The sequence below is a fragment of the Eschrichtius robustus genome, chromosome 11, assembly GCF_028021215.1.
Source record: "Eschrichtius robustus isolate mEscRob2 chromosome 11, mEscRob2.pri, whole genome shotgun sequence".
NCBI lineage: Eukaryota > Metazoa > Chordata > Mammalia > Artiodactyla > Eschrichtiidae > Eschrichtius > Eschrichtius robustus.
In genome coordinates, this window is record NC_090834.1 from 111432354 (window position 1) to 111456672 (window position 24319).

General features: G+C 55.0%; 2 protein-coding genes across 3 annotated transcripts in view; one reads left to right on the forward strand and one right to left on the reverse strand.

The window, feature by feature from the left end:
- The window catches only part of SHANK2 (SH3 and multiple ankyrin repeat domains 2), a 457530-nt gene that overhangs the window by 152805 nt on the left and 280406 nt on the right, over window positions 1-24319 (reverse strand). The gene's annotated exons all lie outside the window — the stretch shown is intronic.
- On the forward strand, window positions 14655-23951 carry LOC137771344 (splicing factor 3A subunit 2-like). The gene is made up of 5 exons (XM_068554572.1): window positions 14655-14770; window positions 15127-15473; window positions 15569-16000; window positions 16182-16250; window positions 23836-23951. Exons 1-5 carry the CDS (start codon window positions 14655-14657, stop codon window positions 23949-23951), a joined length of 1080 nt encoding a protein of 359 aa, XP_068410673.1.

Genomic DNA, 24319 nt, shown 5'->3' on the forward strand with positions numbered 1-24319 from the left:
CGGGCAGAGACAGGAGGGATGCCGCCATAAGCCGAGAAGCACCGAGATCGCTGGCAAGCACCAGAAGCTGGAAGATGGAAGGGAAGATCCTCCCCCGAGCCTTTGGAGGGAGCGCTGCCCTGCCGACACCTTGATCTCAGACTTCTGGCTCCAGAACTGGGGGAGGATACATTTCCGCTGTTTGCAGCCACTCACTCTGTGGTCATTTGTTACAGTAGCACCAGGAAACTCATACACCTGGCAGGTGGGAAGATAAATATGAATCCAACCATCACACAAATGTGTAGGATATAGTGCTGTGTGAACTAGAAGGGGGCTGGAGGGCTTCCTGTAGGAGGAGGACCAATGCATGAATAAGAGTGAGTGGGTTGAGAGGCTGGAGAGGGAAAGAGGGAGAGGAGAACATTCCAGACAGAGGTGGAACCACAGGAATAAAGGTTCTGAGGCCCACCTGGGAGGCAGGAGGGGCCGATCACACCAGGCTGTGGGTGTGGGCCACCTGCACACCAAGAGCAAGGCCCAGGGGTGGCAAGAGGCTGGAATGCAGCTTCAGGCAGGCCCAGGACAGCCCATGCTTCCCCCTGGTATCACCCGGAAGGCCAAAATGATAGAAAGCAGCTGATCTACTACTTTCCCCACTAGCCTTTTCCCGGCCAGGCCTGAATCCCACTGGGATGACCCAAGGCTGACTTAAGCATGTGGCAGAAACTCCGTCCCACAGCCGTGTTTCCTGCTCAACAATTCACACAGGGAGGCCTGCTGTTGCTGGTGTAACCGCTCTTCCCAGGCACCAGAACGAGATGCTGGCCAGAGATGCTGCAGGTCATCAGGCCGGCCCAGCCCCGTAGCAGGAGAGGATGTCAGATGAGGCACAAACGCGGGTGCAGGAGGGGCACACACGCTGGACGCGGTGCCTTGGTCAGAAGCGCTGATCCCCTTCAGCCTTGCAGAAGGGGCGGTGTGGACTGCCAGGCCCAGGCAGCAGGGCTGTTTCAGCAACTGGGCCCTACAACCCAGCCCCCAGCTGCCTCAAAGCTTTGGGGACCCCACAAACATGTTTGCAAGCTGGAAAAGAAAATCCACTGGCTCCAAAATCCAAACAGCAAACAACATGGAAATTAGCCTGTGTTTAATTTAAGTGTCTCTGAAATTGAACGTGGGGTCAACTTCATTACTGGCTAAATTTTGTAACCATCACGCACCCTTGCATGTGAAAACTACCTGCAAGTCAGATTTTCTCACTTGGAGACACTTCGTGGGTATGTGGCTCAAGGCAAAGAAATCACAGAAGCCGCTGGGGGTCTTCCTGCACTGAGCTACTCACAGGCAAATGGGTCCAAAGGCAGAATTACCAAAATCATTTCAGAACGATTGTGTGTGTGGTAAGAAGGTATATTGAATGTGGGCTGTGGGCGTGATGAACACAGCTGATGAGATCTGGGCTGGGGCGGCCGGAACTCAGGGTGCAGGGCCCCAGGGGGGTCTTTCTAGAGCAGCGGAGGCCACGTGGGCAGCCTGGGGACACCCGGGGAAGATCCTGGAGGAGAGGCCGGCACGTGTATCACCTCTGAAAGCCCCTCCCAGAGCACTTGTGGGGGGGGACCTCGCCTTCTCCAGGGCAGGGAAACGGAGCCCCAGAGAAGCCTGCATCACTCCCCGTGGAAACGCATTTCGGTGACAGAGCCCGATGGAGGTGGGAACTGGGACACTGTTAGAAAGCGGGGCCTATAGGGACCGGGAATGGCAGTGGCTGTCCTAGAAATTTCCGGGCTCTGCCCATCAGGATGAGGCTACACAGAGAGCCCGTCGGCTCTTCCAAGGGGGATGCCAGGGGCCTCAACAGGTGTCCCAGCTGGGCAGAGATGCCAGTCGCGGGCAGGCGGCCCAGCTCACCACGGCGGTGGTGCTGGTTGCGGAGTGGCACAGAGGGCCGCCCCACAGATGGCAGGGCCAGGCCCGGTCCTTGGGAAGGGCTGGTGGGTCATGAGCGAGCGGGAGGGGTTCCCCGAGTCACCTGTCACTCGCCGCCAACACTCTCAGCTCGCAGCCACACACGCTGCTCCCTGAATCCTGCTTCCTGCATCCTGGTCAGGGGAACACTTGGTGTTGCCCTCTCGCCCTCCTCACCCCTTACGAGCAGGAGGCAGCCCTAACTCCCAGGGGATGGGAAGCCCATGCCACCTTGGTGCTCAGGGAGGCGGGCTGTGCGAGGCTGCTCTGTGTCACGCGCGGGAGATGACGAATGTGGCCGATTCATTCACCAGTGACACGGCTCCTGGCTCCTGGGGGCCTTGCCCGTGAAGCCGCATCATCTCCATCTCACGGGTGAGGATGACGGGCTGTCCCCACGGAGCCCACCCACCCAATCCGCGGAGACGCGCTCTTACGGGAGCCGTTTCTCCAACAGGCGATCCTGAACACGCCCCGCCTGCCATGATCACGGCATCTCCCTCTTCATCACTAACGTGATAAACAATTACAAGTTTTTCCCAATAGAAGCAATAATGTGCAAAGAACTTGATTCAAATTAAATTGTCTCATGACTTTGTAATAAATCACCCCAAAGCATTCCCTAAGCACGATCAGGCTGTGTTACCTGCCAAGAATGGAGAAGACAAAGACACAGCTTAAATGCCTTCAGAATAATGACAGGAGGTGATCATCGCTCCCCGAGGAGATGAATGGAAATGTGATCGAGAAGGGAAACCAGCCACTTAGGAAGCTGAAAGACCCGGGTGGGGAGGGTCCCGGTTTCACCAAACCAGCTCTGTGACCTTGGATGTCAAAATATGGATGTCAACTGCAGCCTTGAAACATCACAGTGAGATAAGAAATGGGGTAAATAAAAAAGAAATTAGGAGTTTGGGACTAACAGATACACACTACTATATATAAAATAGATAACCAACAAGGACCTACTGTATAGCACAGGCAACTACATTCAATATCTTGTAATAACCTACAATGGAAAAGAATTTGAAAAAGAATATATATATATATAACTGTATCACTTTGCTGTACGTCTGAAACTAACACAACATTGTAAATCAACTATACTCCAATAAAAAAAAAAAAAGAAAGTCCACAGCACAGGGTGTGACATACAGCAGAGGGTGGCAGACTTAATCAGCTAGTGAGAATGTACCTTATGCGTTCATTCTGAAAACGTTAAACGTAAACTGAAATATTTGTACATGCTCCCTACGTAAAAGAATCTCCTGGTGACATCAGCAGAGCACCCCCAAGGCTTCTTTCCTTATAAAGGTACAGGCAGACCTTGCAGATATTGGGGGTTCAGTTCCAGATCACGGAAATAAAGGGAATATGGAAATAGAGCGAGTCACACGAGTTTTCTGGTTTCCCAGTGCATATAAAAGTGATGTTTACACTACACTGCAGTCTATTAAGTGTGTAAAAGCATTATGTCTGCAAAAATAATGTACATAGGCTAATTAAAAAACACTTTATGGCTGGGCTTCCCTGGTGGCGCAGTGGTTAAGAATCCGCCTGCCAATGCAGGGGACACGGATTTGATCCCTGGTCTGGGAAAATCCCACGTGCCGCGGAGCAACTAAGCCCGTGCGCCACAACTACTGAGCCCGCGTGCCTAGAGCCTGTGCTCCATAACAAGAGAAGCCACCGCAATGAGAAGCCCACACACCGCAGCGAAGAGTAGCCCCCGCTCGCTGCCACTAGAGAAAGCCCACGTGCAGCAACAAAGACCCCACACAGCCAAAAAAATAAAAATAAAAAAATAGAAAACAAAAAAAATACTTTATGGCTAAGAAATGTTAACCATCATCTGAACCTTTAGTGAGATGTAGTCTTTTTGCAACAGTAACATGAAAGACCATTGATCACAGATCACCGTAGCAAATATAATAACAATGAAAACGTTTGAAATGTGAGAATTAGCAAAATGTGACGCAGAGACACCAAGTGAGCAGATGTTGGAAAAATGGCGCCAACAGACTTGCTGGACACAGAGTTGCCACAAACCTTCAATTTGTAAAAAAATACACAATGAAGCAAAGTGCAGTAAAGGGAGGTGTGCCTGGACATCCTTCACGTGCGTTTATTTAGAGCATGACCCTCCTGCGAGTCAGAAAGCCAGGAGGCGGGGGGCCCGTGAGGAAGGGATGCCCAGGCACCTCCCTGTGCTTTCAAAGTGGCAGGAGCCCCCAGGGCTCTGCCTGTGTAGACGCTGCGTGCTGCCATCATGAGCAACGTGCCTTCCCGTGTCACTGGAAAAGCAGGGAGCTCAGCCTTGCAGGACGGGGCCCCCCAGCAACCGGGGAAAAGATGCTCCAGGTTCCAGGGCCAGAGGAAAAGAGCCTTGGTACCCATGCAAGCGGGACGCAGAGTGCCCAGGTGCCGGTCCCAACCCGAGGAGTCTTCCTGAAGCCCCTGTTCCCTCCCAACCTGTCGGTACGTGTCATCCGCAGGAGCACCAAGACAGAGCCGGCATGTGCACACCTGTCCTGAACTCCCCGTATCCCAAGGCCCCATCATCTTTTCACGTGAGGACCACAAAAGCTTCCTGACAAGTCTCCCCTGAATTCACTATTATAAAAACCTTAAATCAGATCATATCTTTCTCACTTAAAAATACTCCAACGGCTGCTCATCAGAATCGGGTAAAAGTCCAAATTCCCCACTGTGGCTAAGACCCTGCATGCTCTGCCCAGGGCTCCTCCTCATTTTCCCTGTTCCAGCCACACTGCGGCCATCTGGTCAACCTTGCCTCCACTGCAGTGCCTGCGCTCTCCTTGGAACGCTGTTCCAGGTCCTCATGAGCCAGACTCCCGTCACTGGTCACATCCCGAGGTCACTTTGCAGAGGGGCCTTCCCTACTGCCCAGACACACCCTCCATGTTCCCGATGCTCTGCCTTGCCCTCTGCTTTATCTCTCTCTTTTCACTTACTGAATTTGAAATTGTGATTTATTTGTTTACAGTCTGATTCTCCCAGCGGCGTGTGAGTGCCCCCAGGTCGGGGCCTGATCCTGCCCGCCTCACTTCTAGGCGACCCACTTTCTAGTCCTGGCTCTGGCAAAGGCTGGCAACGGGACCCTGGACAGGATCCCCACCCACTCTGGGCTTGGGGTCAGAACATTCTAGTAGGTGCTTAAATGATGCTCACTGACTCAACAAATGACACCTAAGCCCGGGACTCTTGTGTACGGTCTGTGATGCAGGTGGGGTGACCCATGTCCTGGGCTACCCGGGACCGAGGGGTTTCCCGAGACACGGGGCTTTCAGTTTTAAAACCAGGCTGGTCCCAGGCAAACCAGGAAGAGATGGTCGCCCTCCTGTTCCGCCGCCTTCAGTGGGGAGCACGGTGCCCACAGCCCTGTTGAAGCCGCTTTCCCACACTACCTCCCCCAAGACCCTTCCCACCCTCCAGGCGGGTGGGATCATTCTCAGGAGAGTCCATGAAGCTGGTGGGGGAAGGGTTTGCCCAGGGCCACGCGGCTCGGCCAGGGGCAGGGCCAACTCATCCACCTTGGCCTTTGACCCTGAACTGAATGTTCTTTAAAGAACACAAGCAAAATACAGACACACACAAAAAAACCAAAACTAGGGGAGCAGGACAAGTTCCTGGCATTTTGCTGGGAGTGCAGGAAGGGGATGCTGTGACTTTTCTTCCTTTGGTGATCAAAACGACAGGCCGGGCCGCCCCATCTGTCGGTCTCGAGTTTGCCCCCAAAGACCACGCTGAGTGGGCTGGCGGACAGACACCGGGCTCAGCTGGCAAGGCCAGTTCCCGAGTCCCTCTGGGGGAGGTGGGCATTGTCCACAGCTATAAAGCCACTGAATCAGACTGAGCGGGGGTGTCACTCAGGGACCCTGGCTTTGGAGAGGAGGTGGAACCTGGGTGGGGTGAGGGGCATGGAGGGCTCACCCTGACCCCACAGTTCCCCTGCCAAGCTCACCTGCCCAGGATGGCTCTGACCTCTAAGGTGAGAGGTCACGAGAACCCCAGGCCAGGCCTCGGCTGGAGGGGAGAGCCCGGCCACCGCTCCTGTCCACCCCAGACCACCAACCTCCTTCCATGGGAACATTTTATTCTTGTTCCAAGTGCTGAGGCTGAGATGAGAGATTGCCTCCACTGAAGGGGCAGTTCTAAAAGTCACTCAAAGGGTGAAGGAGACACACTTCCAGGTGGATGGAGCCCTGTGAAAGGAGCTTGGCAAACATGCTAGATCAGAGGTTGCCCTTCTTTCTGTGAAGGGTCGGAGAGTAAACATTTCAGGTTTTCTGGGACATAGAGTCCCTGTTGTAACTACTCATTCTGCTAGTTGTGGCTGAAAGGCAGCCATGACACTATGTAAATGACTGGGCGGAGCTATGTTCCAATAAAATTTTATTTACAAAAACAAGCGGTGGGCCAGATTGGGCCCGTGGGCCGTGGGTTATAAAGACATGTTCTAAAAGTCCTGAAGACACTTGAACTGACACAAATAATACATGTATATGAGTGCCTCAAGATAACCCACATGGACCTACGTATAATAAAAGCTAAGAAAGTCTTAATCCTCCTATGCAAGCAACACTTATATGACCGCACACAGGTGCCAGGTTTGATATATCTGAGCTTTTCCTCTGAAAAGAAAAAAAAAACTTTTTAGAAATGGGGTCATCTGTGAGGTGCCCTAGAAAGGTTCAGAAGGATCATACAGAGAGTCCTTTCTGAAACACAAAGAGACACCCTCCCGCCTTACTCTGTCTGGGTTTCTGTGTGCTTAGTTGGCTCAACGTGGGAGGAGGTCTGAATTCTGGCTTAAGTGGTTATAATGGAGAAGTAATAATAGTAGACATTATAATTATTATGCACAGTCTTTGAGCACTTTTGGTCACTAGGCACGGTTCTAAGTGCTTCCTGTGTTAAATTCATTGAATCCTCATGATGACCCCATGAAGGAGGTACTGTTGTTACTCCCACTCTCTGGATGAGGCAACTGAGGCACAGAGAGGTTGAGTGATTTGCATGAGGACACACAGCTGGAGGCCAAGCCGTGCCGTCTGGGGCTGGTGCCATGACCTAGGACTGCATGACACTGAACAGCTGGGGGTCACTGGCCAGGTGGGGAAGGACCTGTCAGGGCGGCAGAGTGCCGGTTCCGGTAGCACATTCTGGAGAAGGCATCTCTGACTTCCTGTCAATATCTGAGGAGAGCCCCTGGGGGTACCCCAAGAAGATTCTGCCGGTACATCCTGCTCCACATCGAAATAGAACCGGAAATGGTGTGCCACAGCGAATGCAAGCAAGGAAGAACACAGTGGGGTGAGCAGAGCCAAAAGCAGAGAGAGGCCCGACACCTAAAATGGTGCAGAAACCAAACCTTCTGTGTGAAGGTTTGCCGTTGAAGTAGCATGTGTAGTTCTGAAAGGGCACGCCTCACGACTCCCTGTTGCAACGAACGGGCCACCTGCCAGATGAGAAGGGCTTCCTGGCTGAGAGGCGTGCTGCTCTTGTGCTCATTTTCTTACTTCTGCCTGGAACACGCTCTGTAGGCTTGCTCTCGCTACATACCGAAGTCCTATTCATCTTTCAAAACCCGCTTCAAAAGCCACCACTTCCAGGAGGACCCACTTCCAGGCACGGCACGGAGCCTTGCCCCTCTCACACACCCAGCTCCTTCCCCCGGCCTGCTTTCTACTACCAAGGCTGGAAGAGTCAGATCCTTGCTTTCCCAGCCTCCCTTGCAATTAAGGGTGGTCACTGGACATGGTTTTGGCCAATGAGACCTGAGGGTGAGTCTCTGGGGGCCCTCTTGGAAATATTTTACTTGGGCGGAGAGAGATCAGAGGAGTGCTTCCTGGCGCTTTATTCCCCTATATTCTTGCATAAGATTTGCTCTAAGGACATGATATGCAGAGCTGTGGCCACCTTCTTGTGGCCATGAGGGCAAGGCCAAGAAGCTTACAGAGACGCCACTGACCCATGGGACAAACCGTGGACATGCCTTCCTCCAGGCTCACCATTGTGGCCTCAGCCACCGTTAGTGGGGTTTTTATTATTTGCAAATAATAAAAGCTTCCTAGTGGACATCTAGAGGTTGGAGAGGGAGGGTGGGGAGGTTGATTACAGATTAGAGGATACGGACCATGCCCAGATTTCAGGATGCTAAGACTTCCTGATAAGTCCAGTAGCCTTCAAGTTACGTTCTGGGCTGGGAAAGAGTCCTCCAGACCCTACTCCTTTGCTGGCTGCTTGCTGGCAGTGAGGACTCAGGAGCCCTGGTGACACAGACCTGAAGTTCTGCACAACCTTCAATCTTCCAAGGAAGAGCTGGTGACAGTCCCTTGTCTCAAATGGACTCAGTTCAGAGAGTTGAGAGCGAAATAAAAGTGGTTTTCTTGGTCTTAGCCAAGACTAATTTCCCGCCAACCATAACACGGACTCCCTAAGCATCCCGGCTGATCCAAAGCTCAAGGTCATACAGCTGCCAGGGGGCGGAGCTGGGCATCCAGTGGAGGTGCTGGGCTGCAGAGCCCCCTTGGCCGGCGGAGGGAGACCACAGATCTCCTCCCTGGCCCTCAGCATCCTCTTTGGGACGTGCGCTGTCTGGGGCAGCTCCTCCAGGCCCTGCAGAACTTGGGGGCCTGGGACCCACGTCTTGTCTCCCCACAACTAACACAAAGGGCCGCTGTGCCCGAGCCGGGTGAGGACCAGAGCCTTAGCCCTGGAGCAGCAAGGGAGTTGGGAAGGACGGGCCCCCAGTCCCCCCTGCAGGTTCGCCCTTCAGGTGACCTCTCCTGAAACGCCTCCCTGCCCCTTCCAGCCGCCTGCCCCATGCCGTCGGCCTGTTCCCTTCACTCCACCAGATCGACAACAGTCTGAAACGACCTCCCTTCCTCTCCCCACGTCCCTGGAGGACCCCCCCCGGATGGGGCCTGGGGTGGGGAGGGCAGGGTGCTGTCCTTCCTGCTGGCCCCGCCCTCCCCAGAGCCTGGGGTGTCTCCGTGCACAGTGGGCACCGGGTGGTTTCTGTGTGTGACCTGAGTCCCCTGTCAGAGCCCAGGCCTGGCCCAGACCTTTCCTCGCCCACTGCCTGCCACCCACCCCAGCGCCCTACAGGCTCCTGGCGGCCCTCGTGCCAGCACACAGGGTGATCCATTTCCAAGCCCCCAGGGCCCACCCAGGGTGTGAGTTCTGCCTCTGGGGGTGCACAGAGGGTGGCGGCAGGCGGGTGTCAGTCCTGGGCACTCGTTGGGGGCGCTCGTGTGCCCGAGGGAAGACATACGTACAGTGGCTGGACGGCGTTCCCCAAAAATTCATGTCCACCCTGAACTCGGAATGTGACCTATTAGGAAACAGGGTCTTTGCAAAAGTAATTAAGGTAAGGATGGAGGAGACATCGTTCTGAATCCGGGGGGCCCTGAACCTAGTGAGAGGTGCCCTCGTGAGAGGGGAGACAGAGAGGGAAGAGGAGAAAGCAATGTGAAGACCAGGAACAGACCGGAGCGACGTGGCCACAAGCCCAGGGACAGCCGGGGCCCCAGAAGCTGGAAAAGGCAGGAAGGAGCAGGGCCCTGCCCACACCTTGATCTCAGACTTCTGGCCTCCCGAACTGGGGGAGGACAAATCTGTGTTGGTCTAAGCTGCCCAGTGTGCGGGCGCCTGCAGGGCAGCCCAGGTCACTCATCCAGGGAGTGACCTGGGGAGTGACGTGGCCGCACAGGCTGCCCGGAGAGGACGCCGTGGGCTCAGGCTGTGAACGCCGGCTCCGCGCTCTGTCTGCACAAACCTCTGCGCAGGTGCCGGGGCCGGGATGGGTCCCTCAGGGCCCCACGGTCTCCCGAGGCTCCCGGGACAGCCAGCACCCTGACCAGGGGTGGCCGGCTCCCTGGGGGAGCAGCACTGAGAAGGCAAGCGAGGAGCAGGCTGGGCGCCGTCGTGATGTCACACTGGTCAAGGTGGCCTTCCTCCAGGTGCTGCGTGAGTCCGGCCTCCGTGTCCCGGCTCTGCCCTGTGCACCGTGCTCCCGGCCAGCGCCTTCGTTCCCGGAGGCAGGTGGGCTCTGGCTGGGGCCTCTGCAGCAGCAAACACCTACCCTCCTCCTGGGTGGCCCCGGCACAGCCTCAGAGCCGGGGGACACCGTGGATTTTCCCAGTGGGCACACGAGCCCAGACCTCATCTCCTGTCCCGCAATCCTCCGGGATGACTGGGGGTCCCGAGGAGGCCGATGAGTGAGGGAGGGGATGCAGTGGGAACCATCTGGGAGAGGAGCCGGGGTCCTGAGTGTCTTCCTGGCCTTGGGCAAGTGGCCGGAACTCTCGCAGCCTCAGTCTCCCCATCTGTAGAGTGGGGCCCTCTCTCCCTGTCCTGGGCAGCAATGTGCTCACGGCAAACAGGGATCAGAACGGCCTGTGCCAGGGTCTGTTCTCACTGCTCACAAACACTCGTATTAGTTTCTGTCGCTTCTGGAACAACTTAACACAAACTTGGTGGCGTCCACAATGCAGATTTATTCTTACACTGCTGGAGGTCACAGGTCTCACGGGGCTAACATCAAGGTGTGGCAGGGCTGGCCCCTCCCGGAGGCCCCGGGTGGAGAATCTGTTTCTCGCCTTTTCGTTTCTAGAGGCCGCCTGTACCCCTTGGCTCGTGGCCCTTCCTCCATCACTCCATCCTCTGCTCTTCTGTCATATCTCCCCCCTCCCTCTGCTTCTGACCCTCCTTCCCCCCTCTACTAAGGACCCTGCAATCAACACGGGGCCCACCCAGATGCTCCACTATCATGTTCCAATCTTAAGGTCAGCTGACACGCTGACAAGGTCTCACGTGCAAACTTAATTATCCTTGGCCATGTGACATAGACACGTGCCAGAGATCAGGACGTGGCGTCTCTGGGGGGCCACGACTCGGACCACCACACCGCCTAAGCCCCCCCTCCCCACCGGTGGAGAGACGGCGAGACAGACCCGGCTTGCCGTGCAGGCTGGGGGTGTTTCCACTAAACCTCGCCTATCTGGGGCTGACTCATCACGTCCCAGGCCCTGCCTGAGGAGATGCTGGGGTGGGGGGAGAAGCAGGTGGGCACGGGCACCGGCACAGGAGCGGGCAGACAGTACCGCGCGGACACATTCACGCATTCTTTCCTTGTAAGCCACGCTCTCCCGGGGTTGGAGGAACAAAGCCAGGCCAGTAATTAGATCACATGCAGTTACCCACGGAAACAGCAAACATGCCATTTCCTGGTGGCTCTGCTGTCACCTGCCCTGACTGGGAGGAGAGCTGGGTGGTGACATGGGCGTCTCAGGGGCCCCTGCTCCGCCGCGTAGGGTCACCCTGGGGAGCGCCCAAGAACAGCTCGCGCGTGGAAGTGTTCCTCCGTGTTTCCAGGTCCCCGGTGGAGGAGAATTTGGCAGAAAACTCTTTGTAAGACCCGACTCTAATCCAGCACGCGACGCTGACGAATTTTAGTCGGGGCTGGCGGGCACCTCGGCTGGCAAGGTTAAAGAGTCCATCAGATTCCCAGCACAGAAACTAATGAGATAAAGATGGAACTCAGGCCCCCTGGGGAATCATCTCCATGAAGGCCGAGAGGTGCACATCGCTGGGCATCCACCCCAGCTACTCCGGGAAACTGGATCCACCGCCAGCCCTGGGCGCCCACTGCCTCGCCGGGGACGGGGGATGCACCCCGTTTTCGCAGGGGGAGCAGTGAACTTGGAGCATGCCGGGTTCCCAGATCGTTCAGTTTCCTGCCTGCTCAGTCCTTTTGGTTCAAGTAGTGGATCGAGCGCAGCCTGCCAACACCGTGACCCGGGGTGGGGACAGGGAGCCCCCAATGCCCCTCAGAGAAAACCCATCCTTTCTTGGTCTATCAGTTGGAGCTCTTGGTTTCAGGAACAGAAACCCGCTCCCGATGTCCTGAACACATGGGATTCTGCGCTGGTTGCACGAGGATGCTGATGGCTGAACAACCTTGGTTTTATAAGAACAGGATCTAGACTTGTTTAGGTTGAAACCTGCAGGGAACCCACCAGGGGTGAGGGGGACTTTCTCCAGGTTGGAGGCAGCTGCTTTTTCCCTGTGACAGAAACGGGGGCCCCGTGCCATCGGCCAGAGTGCAAGTGAGCCCCAGGGGGAGGTCTCGGGAGTGCATCTGACCCAGCAAGTGGTTTTAGGGACTGACCAGATAGAAAGACGTCCTCAAGGGCACAGCGAGGCGTGTCCAGGATGGTGACACTGTCGTACTCCCCAGACCGGAAGGGCCCCAGCTACCTGCCAGGAGGAGGCTTCTGGGCACCCGGGGGCCCACGCCCTAAATGGTAGGAGAGCAGGTAGTGCCCCTATGCCTAGGGGTCAGGGATCACCCCACAGGTGAGGAAATGGAGTACAGATGGTGACACGCCTGAGGTGAAACAGCGGAGGGGGCCAAGCGGGGACTCGGAGGAGAGGGTTCGCCCTGGGAGGTGGTGGCACCCGCTTCGCTCCCGGCCCAGCTGTCTCTCTTCTACTGCTCCCCTCACCCCTCTCTCCAACCTTCGCCACGTCTTTGGTCCACCCGCACCTTCTCAGCGGGGTCCACCCGGTGTCTCTGTTCAATGCAGCGGCCTGCCCTCCCCCTGCCGACCAGCACCCACTTTCCGTTGCTTCTGCAAAACGTGTCACCTCCCGTTGACCCTGCGTGAGTGTCCTGGGGCTGCTGTGACGAGTGACAGCACACTGGCTGGCTTCAAACAGAGGAAGCGAAATTTCTCACAGTTCTGGAGGCAGAAGTTCACTGTCAGTTGTCACCGGGCCAAAACCAAGGCATCGGCTGGGACGGCTCCCTCCAGGGGTCCTAGAGGAGGGTCCTTCCTGCCTCTTCCAGCTCCTGGGGACTCCAGGCATCCCTGGGCCTGTGGCCACGTCCCTCCAGCCTCTGTCTGTCATCACGTGGTCTCCTCCTTGTCTGTAGTCAAATCCCCCTCTGCCTCCCACTTATAAGGACACCTGTGATGACATTTAGCCCCGCCCCCCGCAGATAATCCCAGATAATGTCCCCATCTTGACATTCTTAACCCCATCTGCAAAGACCTCCGTTTCTTGCCATATAAGGTGACATGCACAGGTGCTGGGGACTTGACACGGACGTCTTTGGGGGCCGTTATACAGCTGACCACACATGCCAATTACATCAAACAGAATCTCTGCACATATGATGCGTGTTTTCTCCATGAACGCATAACAAGAGATGGACGAAGTGCTGGGTCCCCGCTGTGCTCCCCCCTTCTCGGTATCCACGTCCCCCTCCCAAGGGTCTTCATCAACCCATCGCCTCATCCATTCATCACCCTGAGATGTGGGAAATGGCCCCCAGAGCCTGACACCATGCACGTTCAGAGACCCACTCCCTGGTTTCCTAAGACAATGCCACTCATTCCCTCACGCTCTCCCCATCGGGAAGTGCAGGCCACGGCAGGAACACCGGGGCAGGACACAGGCATCCCCCGCCCCTAGGCTGTGCCCGGCAGGATGCACATGTGCCCCCACTGTCCTTCCAGTGGAGGAGGGCCGATGGCTCTGGCACTTCCAATAGGTCACATGCCTCTCTGCCTCGGTGTCCCCATCAGGACAAAGAAGCTCTAAGCACACAGACAAGAAGAGAATAGGGGAGAGGTAAGGCATTTGTGCGTTTCCTGAGTGGAGACATCGTGATTCAAAAAGATGAAACCAAAGACCCTAACATTTTCTCGGTACCCGACTCAGATCCCTGACCTCAATCCCAGCCACGTCCCCAGGCGGTGCTGCCAGGGGACCCCCGCCTTCCCATCTGAGAGTCCCCAGAGGCTTGGGCAAAAAAGGTGATTTGTGAGCACACTTTTTGAACAGGACAGAAGAACCTCCCGATCTCCAGCCGGAACCCGGCTTCGGCAGCTCCAACCTTCCGTAGAGCTCACCTCCCCACCGGCCCCCCAGGCCCCCTTTGCTCATCCTCCAGTCCCTGTTCATCCACAAACAGCCTGGGCTCCACAGGGCCAACTCCAGGCCAGGGACCGGGGACACAACGGCGCCATCTGCCACGCCAGGCTTCCGCCCACCGCGGCAGCCTCCACTTGGACCTTGATTAGCGGAGTCGGACAGGAATCTGCAAAGCCCTGCTTGCTGGCTGGAGCCACCCAGAGTGTGGACAGACATCCTGGGGCTGCAGACGGTGTAACCCACCTCCCGGGGAGAGAAGGCAGCAGGGCTTCCAGGCCACGCCTTCCTGCAGGCCCGGGGGGCTGCATCCGGGCCAGTGTCCTGGGGGCTGAGACAGGTGTCCATCTGCCCTGGAGGGCAGAATGCAGCTGCCCCTTTCCTCTCCCTACGCCCCGGGACCCGGCCCTTACCTTCGCTTGTCTGCCTGGGGCCGGTCCTGCCTGCCTGCTCCTCGGACTAAACCCACCTTTAGAAAAAGCTAGATAATTTTCTGTTCAAAAAAATGGAAGTGCAATCGACAAAACGTGAAATTAACCACTGTGAAGCGAACACTTCAGAGGAAGTTAGTGCATTTACCATGCTGGGCAACCACCAGCTCTGTGTAGTTCCAGAATATTCATCACTCCTAAAGGAAACTGTGCCTGTGAGGTGGGCACGCCCCACTGGAATGATTCTTAAAGACACAGGGAAGAAAGGGCCCTCGCAGAACATAATATATCAAAAATGGGCATAAGATGGCGCTAAAGGAGAAAGTCCCTCAAATCCTCATAAGGCTGAGGCTGAGCGCACCTGGCCGCCCCGATGTGGGTTTCCTCATCTGCACAGAACAGGACACGGACGCTCCCGTGGGGTGAGTGTGTGTTGGGAAGCAGAGCCAGCCAGGGCAAAGGCACAGAGCGCCACGGGGGGAGCAAAGGGGCCTGCGGGGGGAGGAGAGGTCCTCGTACGACACACAAAGGCGCCGAAAGTACTGCGTCCAGTGCAGGTTGTACGCATGCAGGAAACTCACATTTCAGAAATACCACTCGAGTGGGCGGACTGGGAGGGGGACAAAGGTGCTGGCAGCTGGGAGGTGAGTCAGAGGACTGAAGCCCGGTCCCGGTGAGAGGTGAGGGAGGGGGGATCTGAATCTGGCCCAGGCTGCAGCGATGGGGGAGGAGGCCCAGCCAAGGGAATCGACAGGACTTGCGGTTGACTGGCTACCAGGGAGAGGCCAGTGGCTGCCGTCTGCTACCTGGCCGCGTCTGCTTCGGAAATGCCTATGCTCTACGTGAGGAGGCCAGAGCCATGGCTTGCCTGCCTTCCTTCCATCTACTCACCCACCAACCCACTCACTCAGGCAACCATCCATCCATCTCCTCCATCCACCCATCCATCCATCCATCCATCCATCCATCCATCCATCCATCTCCATCCATTCAGTTATCCACCCATCCATTCATCTATTCATCCATCTATTCATTCACCGATCCATCCACCCACTGATCTATCATCCAACCTCCCATCCATCAGTCATCCATCTACCCACCCATCATCCATCCACCCATCCATCCATCTCCTCCATCCACCCATCCATCATCCATCCACCTCCATCCCATTCATCTATCTACCCATCTACTCATCTATTCATCCATCTATTCATTCACCATCCACCCATCTGCTCACCCATCATCCATCCACCCATTCACTCACCCATCCATCATCTGTCCATCCATCATCCATCCACCCATCCATCAGTCATCCATCTATCCACCCATCATCCACCCATCCATCCATCAATCATACATCTATCCACCCATCATCCATCCATCCATCATCCATCTATCCACCCATCATCCATCTATCCACCCATCATCCATCCATCCATCCATCAATCATCCATCTATCCACCCATCATCCATCCACCCACCCATCCTTCCATCCATCCATCCATCCATCCATCCATCCATCCATCCACCCATCATCCATCCACCCACCCATCCTTCCATCCATCCATCCATCCATCCATCCATCCATCCATCCATCCATCTCCATCCTTTCAGCTATCCACCCATCCACTCATCTATTCATCCATCTATTCATTCACCGATCCATCCACCCACTGATCTATCATCCAACCACCCATCCATCGGTCATCCATCTACCCACCCATCATCCATCCACTCATCCATCCATCTCCTCCATCCACCCATCCATCATCCATCCACCTCCATCCCATTCATCTATCTACCCATCTACTCATCTATTCATCCATCTATTCATTCACCCATCCATCCACCCATCTGCTCACCCATCATCCATCCACCCATTCACTCACCCATCCATCATCTGTCCATCCATCATCCATCCACCCATCCATCAATCATCCATCTATCCACTTCCTGTCCCCACATCCCCTGCATCCGCTTTCACCCCCCACTTCCCATTCTCTGAGGGTTGAGCACTTGCCAAGCCCTACGTCAGATACCAGGGAAAAGGTGACAAGTCAGAGTCAGCCCCGGTCCTGTCCTGGAGGAGACAGATGTAGCAGGTGCAGGACGGAAGGGGCAAAGGCAGAGCAGCTCCCCAGCTACCCCCTGGCTCAGGTGACGGGGGTCTACTTGCCTCTCCATCTGGCTCCTCCCAAGTCAGACACCAAAGACCCTACTGCTTCTTGGAGGAGGGCCTGAAGCACCAGGCCTTGGCCAGAAGTGGGGATTCAGCACGGGCTTCTCCCAAGGGCCGACTGGGTGCCACTTTGAGAACCAACCTCCTCATCTCCTCCTCGGCCTGGCATCCCCACTAGCTGCCTGTGCCTGCATCTCAGGGTCTGCAGTTCCCAGGAGGTTCACTCACAGGTGCCCATCGGCTGGTGGTGACAGCAGTTTCAGGCAGAGTGTAGAGTCTATAGCCAGTAGAGACATTGGGGATGATGTAGCCATTTTACAGGTGGGGAAACTGAGGCCCAGGCAGGTGGCCAGTGTCAGAGCTGGGACTGGGACCCTGGCATCTGAGCCGGTTGGCTTGGGCTTGAAGCTGCCCCCAGGATTTCAGATTAGTTCACCTGGTCACATATTTGAGGGCTGGCCCTGTCTCAGACCCTGAGCCAGGGCCGCGGGGGTTGGAGGGATGTGGACATTGGCCAGGGGAGGCGGTGGGGGCTCCTGCCTGCTCGCAGGGCTGTCTCTGCATCTGGTGACCTCACGTGGGCAGCTTGAAATCAGCCACGGCGGGAATATTCACACTATGGGCACTGGCAAAAGCTACAACCCAGAGCGGAGACAGGACAGGGGCAGGGAGAGGCCAGGCAGTTGGGCAGGAGGCTGCCTTGGTGGCAGTGACCCTGTTAAACATTAGGGAGAACCAGCCGGGTCCCCCGGCCGGGTGCTCTGGGGGCTGGGAGGTTCTTGTGCCACGTGGTCCTCACCTGCTCCATCCCCATGGGGAACAGGCAGGCCACAGTGGGGTCCAGCCTGGAGCTGTGCCTGGAACCCAAGCCTCCCCCGGCTCCGCCTTGGCTGTTTCTCCATCGTCCCCCCATCCGCCTGCGCTCCCCCAGCCCACACACCCGCTGGCCACCTGGGCGTGTTCTAAATGTGGTCTGAGGGAGCACCGAGCCAGGCGGCTCCCTTGTGGGGAGAGACCCACCCCCCGGCCCCCAGGCAGGGGCTTTGAGGTCCAGAAAAAAGGGGCCAGAGCCTCCTTGAAAAGGCTGATGAGAGAGCCCTGGGCCCCTGAGAGCCTCAGCTTCTCTGCCCTGGAGGAGGGTGGCCCTGGGGTCCTCGTCGGCCAGGCTCAGCAGCTCCGGTAAAGCGCCCCTCCCCCAACCTGGAAGACCCCCTGCAGAGCAGTTTCTGAGCTGGGTCCCCAGGCCGGTCAAGAGGAGACTCCTGCCATTGCAGAGGGTCTGAGTATTTCCCCAGCCAGAGCAACCTCCCCTCACATGGGTCCGGGGACACCAGGAGGACCCAAAGCCCCCAAGTCCAGCGCTTTGAGGCCAGAGTCCACTTGACCCTGCCAAGCCAGCAACCCCTGGCTGTCCTGAGGGGCTGGGAACCAGAGCACAACCAGGACACATACTAAGAGCCAGGCCTGTGCTCTGCTTCCTGAATAACTATCTATTCAAATCCCTGTGGCCGAGGCAGAATCACAGCTGCTGATTTGCTGGTTTTCGACACCAGGTGGAGCGGAGTGAATGGTCTTGTCTGGGTCATGGAGCTGGTGAGGTGAGGCTGGGGGGGGAACGCGGGTCTGAGCCCTCTGCACCGCACACCCCTCCCTGACCAGAGGGCGGCCCCGCTCTCCACCACCCAGCGTGGACCCAGCATCCCCGGGACCTGCTCTCATCCCCACCCCGTCATCCGCTCCTCTGTGCGTGCTCACTCCAAAAGGGAAACACACTGGCCTGGGCTCTGCCTTGAGAGCAGCTGTGTGCAGAGACCTGCCCATGCAAGGCTGTCTGGTTTATCCCCCCAAAAACCCAGAAACCACTTTTCTCAAGCCTTAGAAGCTTATCCCATCACTGAAAGAAAGAGCTCTTGGAACATGACAATGTGATGGCCAAAATAATAACTTACAGGGACGGGTGGGAAGTTGAAGGAAGTTCCCAGAATACAGAGCAAAAAGGCAGAGAGTTAGAAAACATGAGAAAGAACAAGGGACAAGGGGAACGAACTCAGATGGTCCAGCAGGAAATCCAGAAAGACAGAGACGGAGAAGTGAGGGAGTTTTTCAGGGGGAGGATACAAGGATATTCTTAAAGCTGAAGCTGCTTCAGTCTGAAGGAGCCTCCAGGAGAGTGAAGATAATGGAGAGAGATAAGACTCACACCCAGACCCATCACCAGGGCATTTCAGAGCAGCGAGGAAAATAGATGCAATGACTACAATGACGTTCCTACAAAGTTCCAGGGAGGAAACAAAGAATCAGCACTGTAACGTGTCACCAGCAATAAGGAAAGGTGAGATGAAAAGGAGGGGATGCCTTTATCATTCAGAAGGATAACCACTTTGAATCTGGAATTCTGCAAAATTGAGCACGTCTGAAAATCGGAGACTTTTCAGATATGAGAGTTTTTACTCTAGGTGCCTTTTTTGAGGTTGTTACTCGAATGTGTGTCCCAGCAGAACAAGGATAAAGACACAGCGCTCTTATCCAGTAGCTCAAGGAGGGGGACACCCAGAATGATAACTGTCCACTGGGAACTCCACACTGGGGCCGAGAGCCAGAGGCCTCCAATGACAGTGACAGAGATCCCAGTGATGCATAAGAAACAGGATGATATTTTGATGACATACAAAAGAAGACATAATTCTTCTCCCACAAGAAGAGAAGAAAGGCAATGCGAACATCATGACCCTAATGTTAAGCTAAAATTTGTCATGATTTTGAACAACTGACGGAGTAGAAGAAAAAAGGATCCACTGGTCTGTGATGTGAGGAAGACCCTTCTCATGGGTCTATAAAGAAGAACTGGCGTCCTAGCCCCATTCTTGGTACTCACGTAAACACTTACATTATCATAATAATGTACTGTTTTCTGCCGGTCTTTAACTTTCGAATCCAACTTAGAGACAGAACTTAGAACGCTTAAATATGGACATAAATATAACAAAGGGTCAAGTGATACTGTCTAAAATTTATTAAGCAAGAGAGGAATTTGAGAATGTTACTGAAAGGTAATCAGCAGATCAACAGTAACTGTTCAAAACTGGGGAGAGAAGTGGTAGATGGATGAAAGCCTCATCTTTTACAGCAAAGAATCAGTGGTGCTTTACACTGTTAAATTAAGACATAAGGAGGTAATCGGAGGGTTACGGAGGTAACCATCCAAAGAATGAAGCAAAAACAGTTAAAGTGGTCCCTCTGCCATCTGGGGTTGTGTGGATGAGGCTGGGGAGAGGTGGAAAGACAAAGTTTTCCTTCCTTTCCCAGCCCTGCCTTGTGGTTTGGTTAAATTAATGACTTACTTTATTACATGCACGTAGCACTTGGACCAAAATCTGTGACGGGAGGGAAAATGTTAGCCTGAGAGTGACTAAGGAGCGGGTCTCCTGGGCAGTCAGACAGCGGAGGGGGGCACAGAGAGTGCGGACCAGCACTGAGGGGGCCCCACCTGGGGCGGCAGGGCGTCGGGGGGAGGGGGCAGGGCTCCTCAGACCCTCGTGATGAATTGAGTGAGGAGGAAAGGGAGGAGAAAGGGAGGAGGGGGGACCAGACTGCAGAGAAGAGCATTTTTTGGGGGGAACCATAACAGGCTCAGACTGGGGCACATTCCCTGGGGCTGTGACTGCTGCCAATGGAGACCTGGATCCCAGCGGCCATATGTACGCAAGTGGTCACCCTGGGAGAGGGAGACGGAAGAGTGGGGATGCCCAGTTGGGGTGACTTCTGACTCTGTGCCCAGAGAGCCACCCCTCTCTTCCTTGGTTTCACAAAATTGCGAAAGCAATACATCATTAAAAAAATTAAAAATTAGAATAAAAAAAATTAAGATGCAGACATGTAAAAATTAAAAAATTTAAAATACAGATATCTATTGAATAAAAAGCAAAACCACCTCTTTCCCTACCACAAAGGAGCTGCCCCGAGGGCTCCATGACTAACCGCTGGGCCCAGCCATCAGTTAAGAGAGAGAAAAACAAGAGTATGTTTCCTTACGAATCCAGCCGGAGCATGTTGTAGATTGATCCCTCTTTTTTGAGTCTAAGGCATAATAAAAAATATAAAAATATAAAATGATGGTGGAGGAAGAATGGGGGAAATCAATGCTTCTTGCCATTCAGTTCTTACTACCTACACACTGAGGCAGTCTTCCAGAACACAGAGTTAGGGTTTCAAAGGAAAGCCAGCTACCCACACACGCGTTCACAATTCCGCATCTCTCTGGATTTATATAGCCCATGCTTCGAAGGAGCTGCAAGTGCTAAACACATGTTTTTTCATTCATTCTTACATGAACACCGCTGGGGACATGGCACCAGTCGGAAGCATGATCTCCACTCTGCAAACATGGTTGTGGGTCAGGGACTGAAGCTCAGAGAGGGACAGCAAGTTGCCCAAAGTCACACAGGGACTTAGTTGGAAAGTCAGATCGAAAACTTAGCATGCTCTATTATCAAGGGCTTTAAAGGGCTTCAGATAATATGCACACATGCTTCTGTACTCAGAGACCATCTCTGGAAAGATCCTCAGGAAACCAGTAACGCAGGTTCTCTCTGGGGACAGAAACGGGGGCTGCGTGCTAAGGACGACAGGGAGCCGTACTCTTCACGCTGTAGCACTTGTGCACACTTTGCATTTTTGAACTGTGTGTATCTATTTCCAATTACCAATTTAAAAAGATATAAAAATTGGACTATGATGTCAGAACGCCATGAAAATAAGTAGCTACAGATAGTGGATATTCAACTGGTGGACAGGCATGATTTGCCATCCTTCTAATTCAATCTCTAAGAGCAAATTGGTCTCACCAAGGGAGAGGAATAATGAACTCTCGCACCTTCTGAGACCCTTTCCCAGAGCTGTTTGTGAGCACGTTCCTTCCAAGTGGAAGAGAAGCTGCCTGTGCGGCTTTGGAGGTGCACAAGAGGTGCCGGCAGGTACTGGGTCTGAAGCCCCCACACCTCTGGGTACTCCTCCCTGCAAAACCCAAGGGAAGGTGGGGAGCCCCCCCTTGCTGTCCCTCATCCCCACATCCAGTGCCTCGGCGGGTTCCACCCACTCCAGCTTCGCCCCATACCTCAAATCCACCCACCCTCCCTCTCCACCTCCTCTCCAGGCCAAACCACCATCGCCAAACCACACCAAGATGGTGGCAATGGTCTCATAACTCACCCATTCATCCTTCTGTCTGTTTTCCTGCAGCCAAGTGAACCAGACCATGTCACTCTTGTGTTTAAAGCCCTCCAGTCTCCTCCGACTGCAAGCGTGGAAAATGCAAACTCCTTCCACGAAGCCTCAGGTCCTCCCTGACATTGTCTTCTCTGCCCTCCTCGTGCCCTGCCACCCTGCACATCAGGTTCTTTTCACCCCAGTGCCTTTGCATTTGCTGATTCCTCCTTGACCTTCAGGTTTCAACTCAAAAGTTATTTCCTCCGAGAGCCCTTCCGGCTCCCTACCCAAAGTGGGCCTTCCCCAACCTGACGAAGAGACTGCCCGACAGGACTGCTGATTTGCTTCACAGCATAACCACAAAGAGGGATTTTCTGGCTTATTTATTTGTTAACCTTGTTGTTGTCTTCGCTAATTAGACTTTAATCTACATGAGGTCAGAGACTGAGCTTGTCTTGTTTACCCCCATACCCTTAGCTTCCTGAATAGTTAGGTTGTGTTGAATACTGGCTAACAGATGGATAGATGAATGGAGGGGATGAATGGATGGATGGATGAGTGGGCAGGTGGATGGATGGGTAGGTGGATGGATGGGTAGGTGGATGGATGGATGGATGAATTGGATAGATGGATGGATGGATGGGTAGGTGGCTGAGTGGATGGATGGATGGATGGATGGGTAGATGGCTGAGTGGATGGATGGATGGATGGATGGATGGGTAGATGGCTGAGTGGATGGATGGATGTGGATGGATGTGGATGGATGGGTAGATGGCTGAGTGGATGGATGGATGTGGATGGATGTGGATGGATGTGGATGGATGTGGATGGATGTGGATGGATGGGTAGATGGCTGAGTGGATGGATGGATGGATGGATGGGCAGATGGCTGTGAAGACAGCTAGCTGGCTGGTTGGCTGAGTAGACAGGTAGTTGGATGGATGGGTACCTGGTTGGGTGGATGGATGGATGAAGTCTAATCATCCTAGGATGAGACCCTGAGGTCCTCTCTGCCTCCCCCTGGAGGCCCCAAGCGAATAAGGCTCGGGATCTGATTTAAGGGCAGTGAGAACTTGAGACTCCACTCCCTAGTGTTGAGAAGTGTTTCTAAAAATGACATTGAAATATTTGTAAGGTCCTTGTAGAAATGGCCCCCCAGGTCCTCTGCCTTCTGACCTTGACCACGTGTCCACGTTTCTAGACCCTTTTGTCAGGTGCAGGCTGGGTAGATGGCAGGGAATCTGAGGAGGGAATCAGCTGGAGCAACTAGACACGTTCAACCACGACCGGGTGTGTTCCCACCATTCCGCTCTCAGCCCTGAATCTCTGAGTAAAGTTTTTGACATAAGAGGGGGTGGGAAGGGGAGAACCCTCCTGCCTGATTCAGAAACTGTCTCCATTGAGTCTCATTTCCCATGGCATATTCCTTCATCACATTTGCGTCGGCACTGGGGCAGCCTCAGCCACGAACCGCCTGCCCGGACGATCACCCAACCACCGACTGCAGGTAATTGGCCCGGGGGCTGGCGCGGCCCCCAGACCTCTGCGCCTCATTAGGCCACGTCTAACATGAATTCGGAAGCAGGCTAACAAGCGGCCGGTTGGTTTGAGCCCGCACCGTGGCATGCACTTCCCTCGGACGCTTTCTGCCGTGCACCCAGAGGACCAGAGGTCGGCCTCTCACTGTGGCATGTGCTCCAGAGCCGCCCCCACCAGCCGCGTGGGTGACAATGGTGCGTCGGGGCCCCAGGCTCCCTCACTGCCTGCCCTCCATGGCCTCTGTCAAATTCACAGTCTGGATAAGGCCAGTTCCGGGAGGCGCCAGGATGCCACAGGCTGACCCCTGCACCCTTTATGGAAAAGCTCGGAGGCCCTGCGATAACCAAGGCAACACCATTGTCCATCCTCCCAATACCCGTCACAGGGGGATGGTTCTGTCTTGAACTAGCTTTCCTCAATCCCAGGCTGATCCCTTGGCCAGCCTGGGGCAGTAACATCTTCACCTTGGTGGGGGGTTAGGGGGGCTGAGGGCACGGGCTCTGTACTCTGATGGCTTCAGACACTTGTGTCTGAGACACTCAGGCCCTCCTGTCTCCTCTCCAGCGACCTCCTGCCAAGCGGAGAATGACACCAATTTCAAGGTTGCTGGGCGGGTGGGTGGTCGGCGGTGCTGGGATCGATGCAAGGCGGCTGGCCCGTGGCAGGAGGTCAACAAATAGCGCGGTCGTTACTCTGATTTCTTTCGTGGCGACAGCTCGTCAAGTGAGGCCCACGGCCCGATTCCTTCTTGTGGGAGAGGAGGGCTGGCTCCTAAACCGCGGTCAAGGTCAGAGCTTCTACCATCTGCTCAGAAGCTACCATGTGACCCAGGGGCGTCCAGCTGTCCCCCTCCTCTGTGGTCCTGCGCCCTGGCACTGAGCAGGTGGTCAGTATATACGTAGAACGCAAGCCTTCATCTGGGGCCAAAACAGGGATGCAGACCTGGCCGTGATCCCGGAGGTCATTCAGTCCAAACTTCTACGACATTCCGCCACGACGATGCCCACCCTGCTTGACTTCCCCCGGCGATGGGGAGCTCATCACCTCC

Coding starts and splice junctions, on each gene's coding strand:
- LOC137771344 (XM_068554572.1), top strand. CDS start 14,655: ATGGCGCTAAAGGAGAAAGTCCCTCAAATCCTCATAAGGCTGAGGCTG. Junction 14,771..15,126: donor GACACGGACGCTCCCGTGGG/GTGAGTGTGTGT, acceptor ACTGGCTACCAG/GGAGAGGCCAGTGGCTGCCG. Junction 16,001..16,181: donor ATCTATTCATCCATCTATTC/ATTCACCGATCC, acceptor TCCATCTATTCA/TTCACCCATCCATCCACCCA.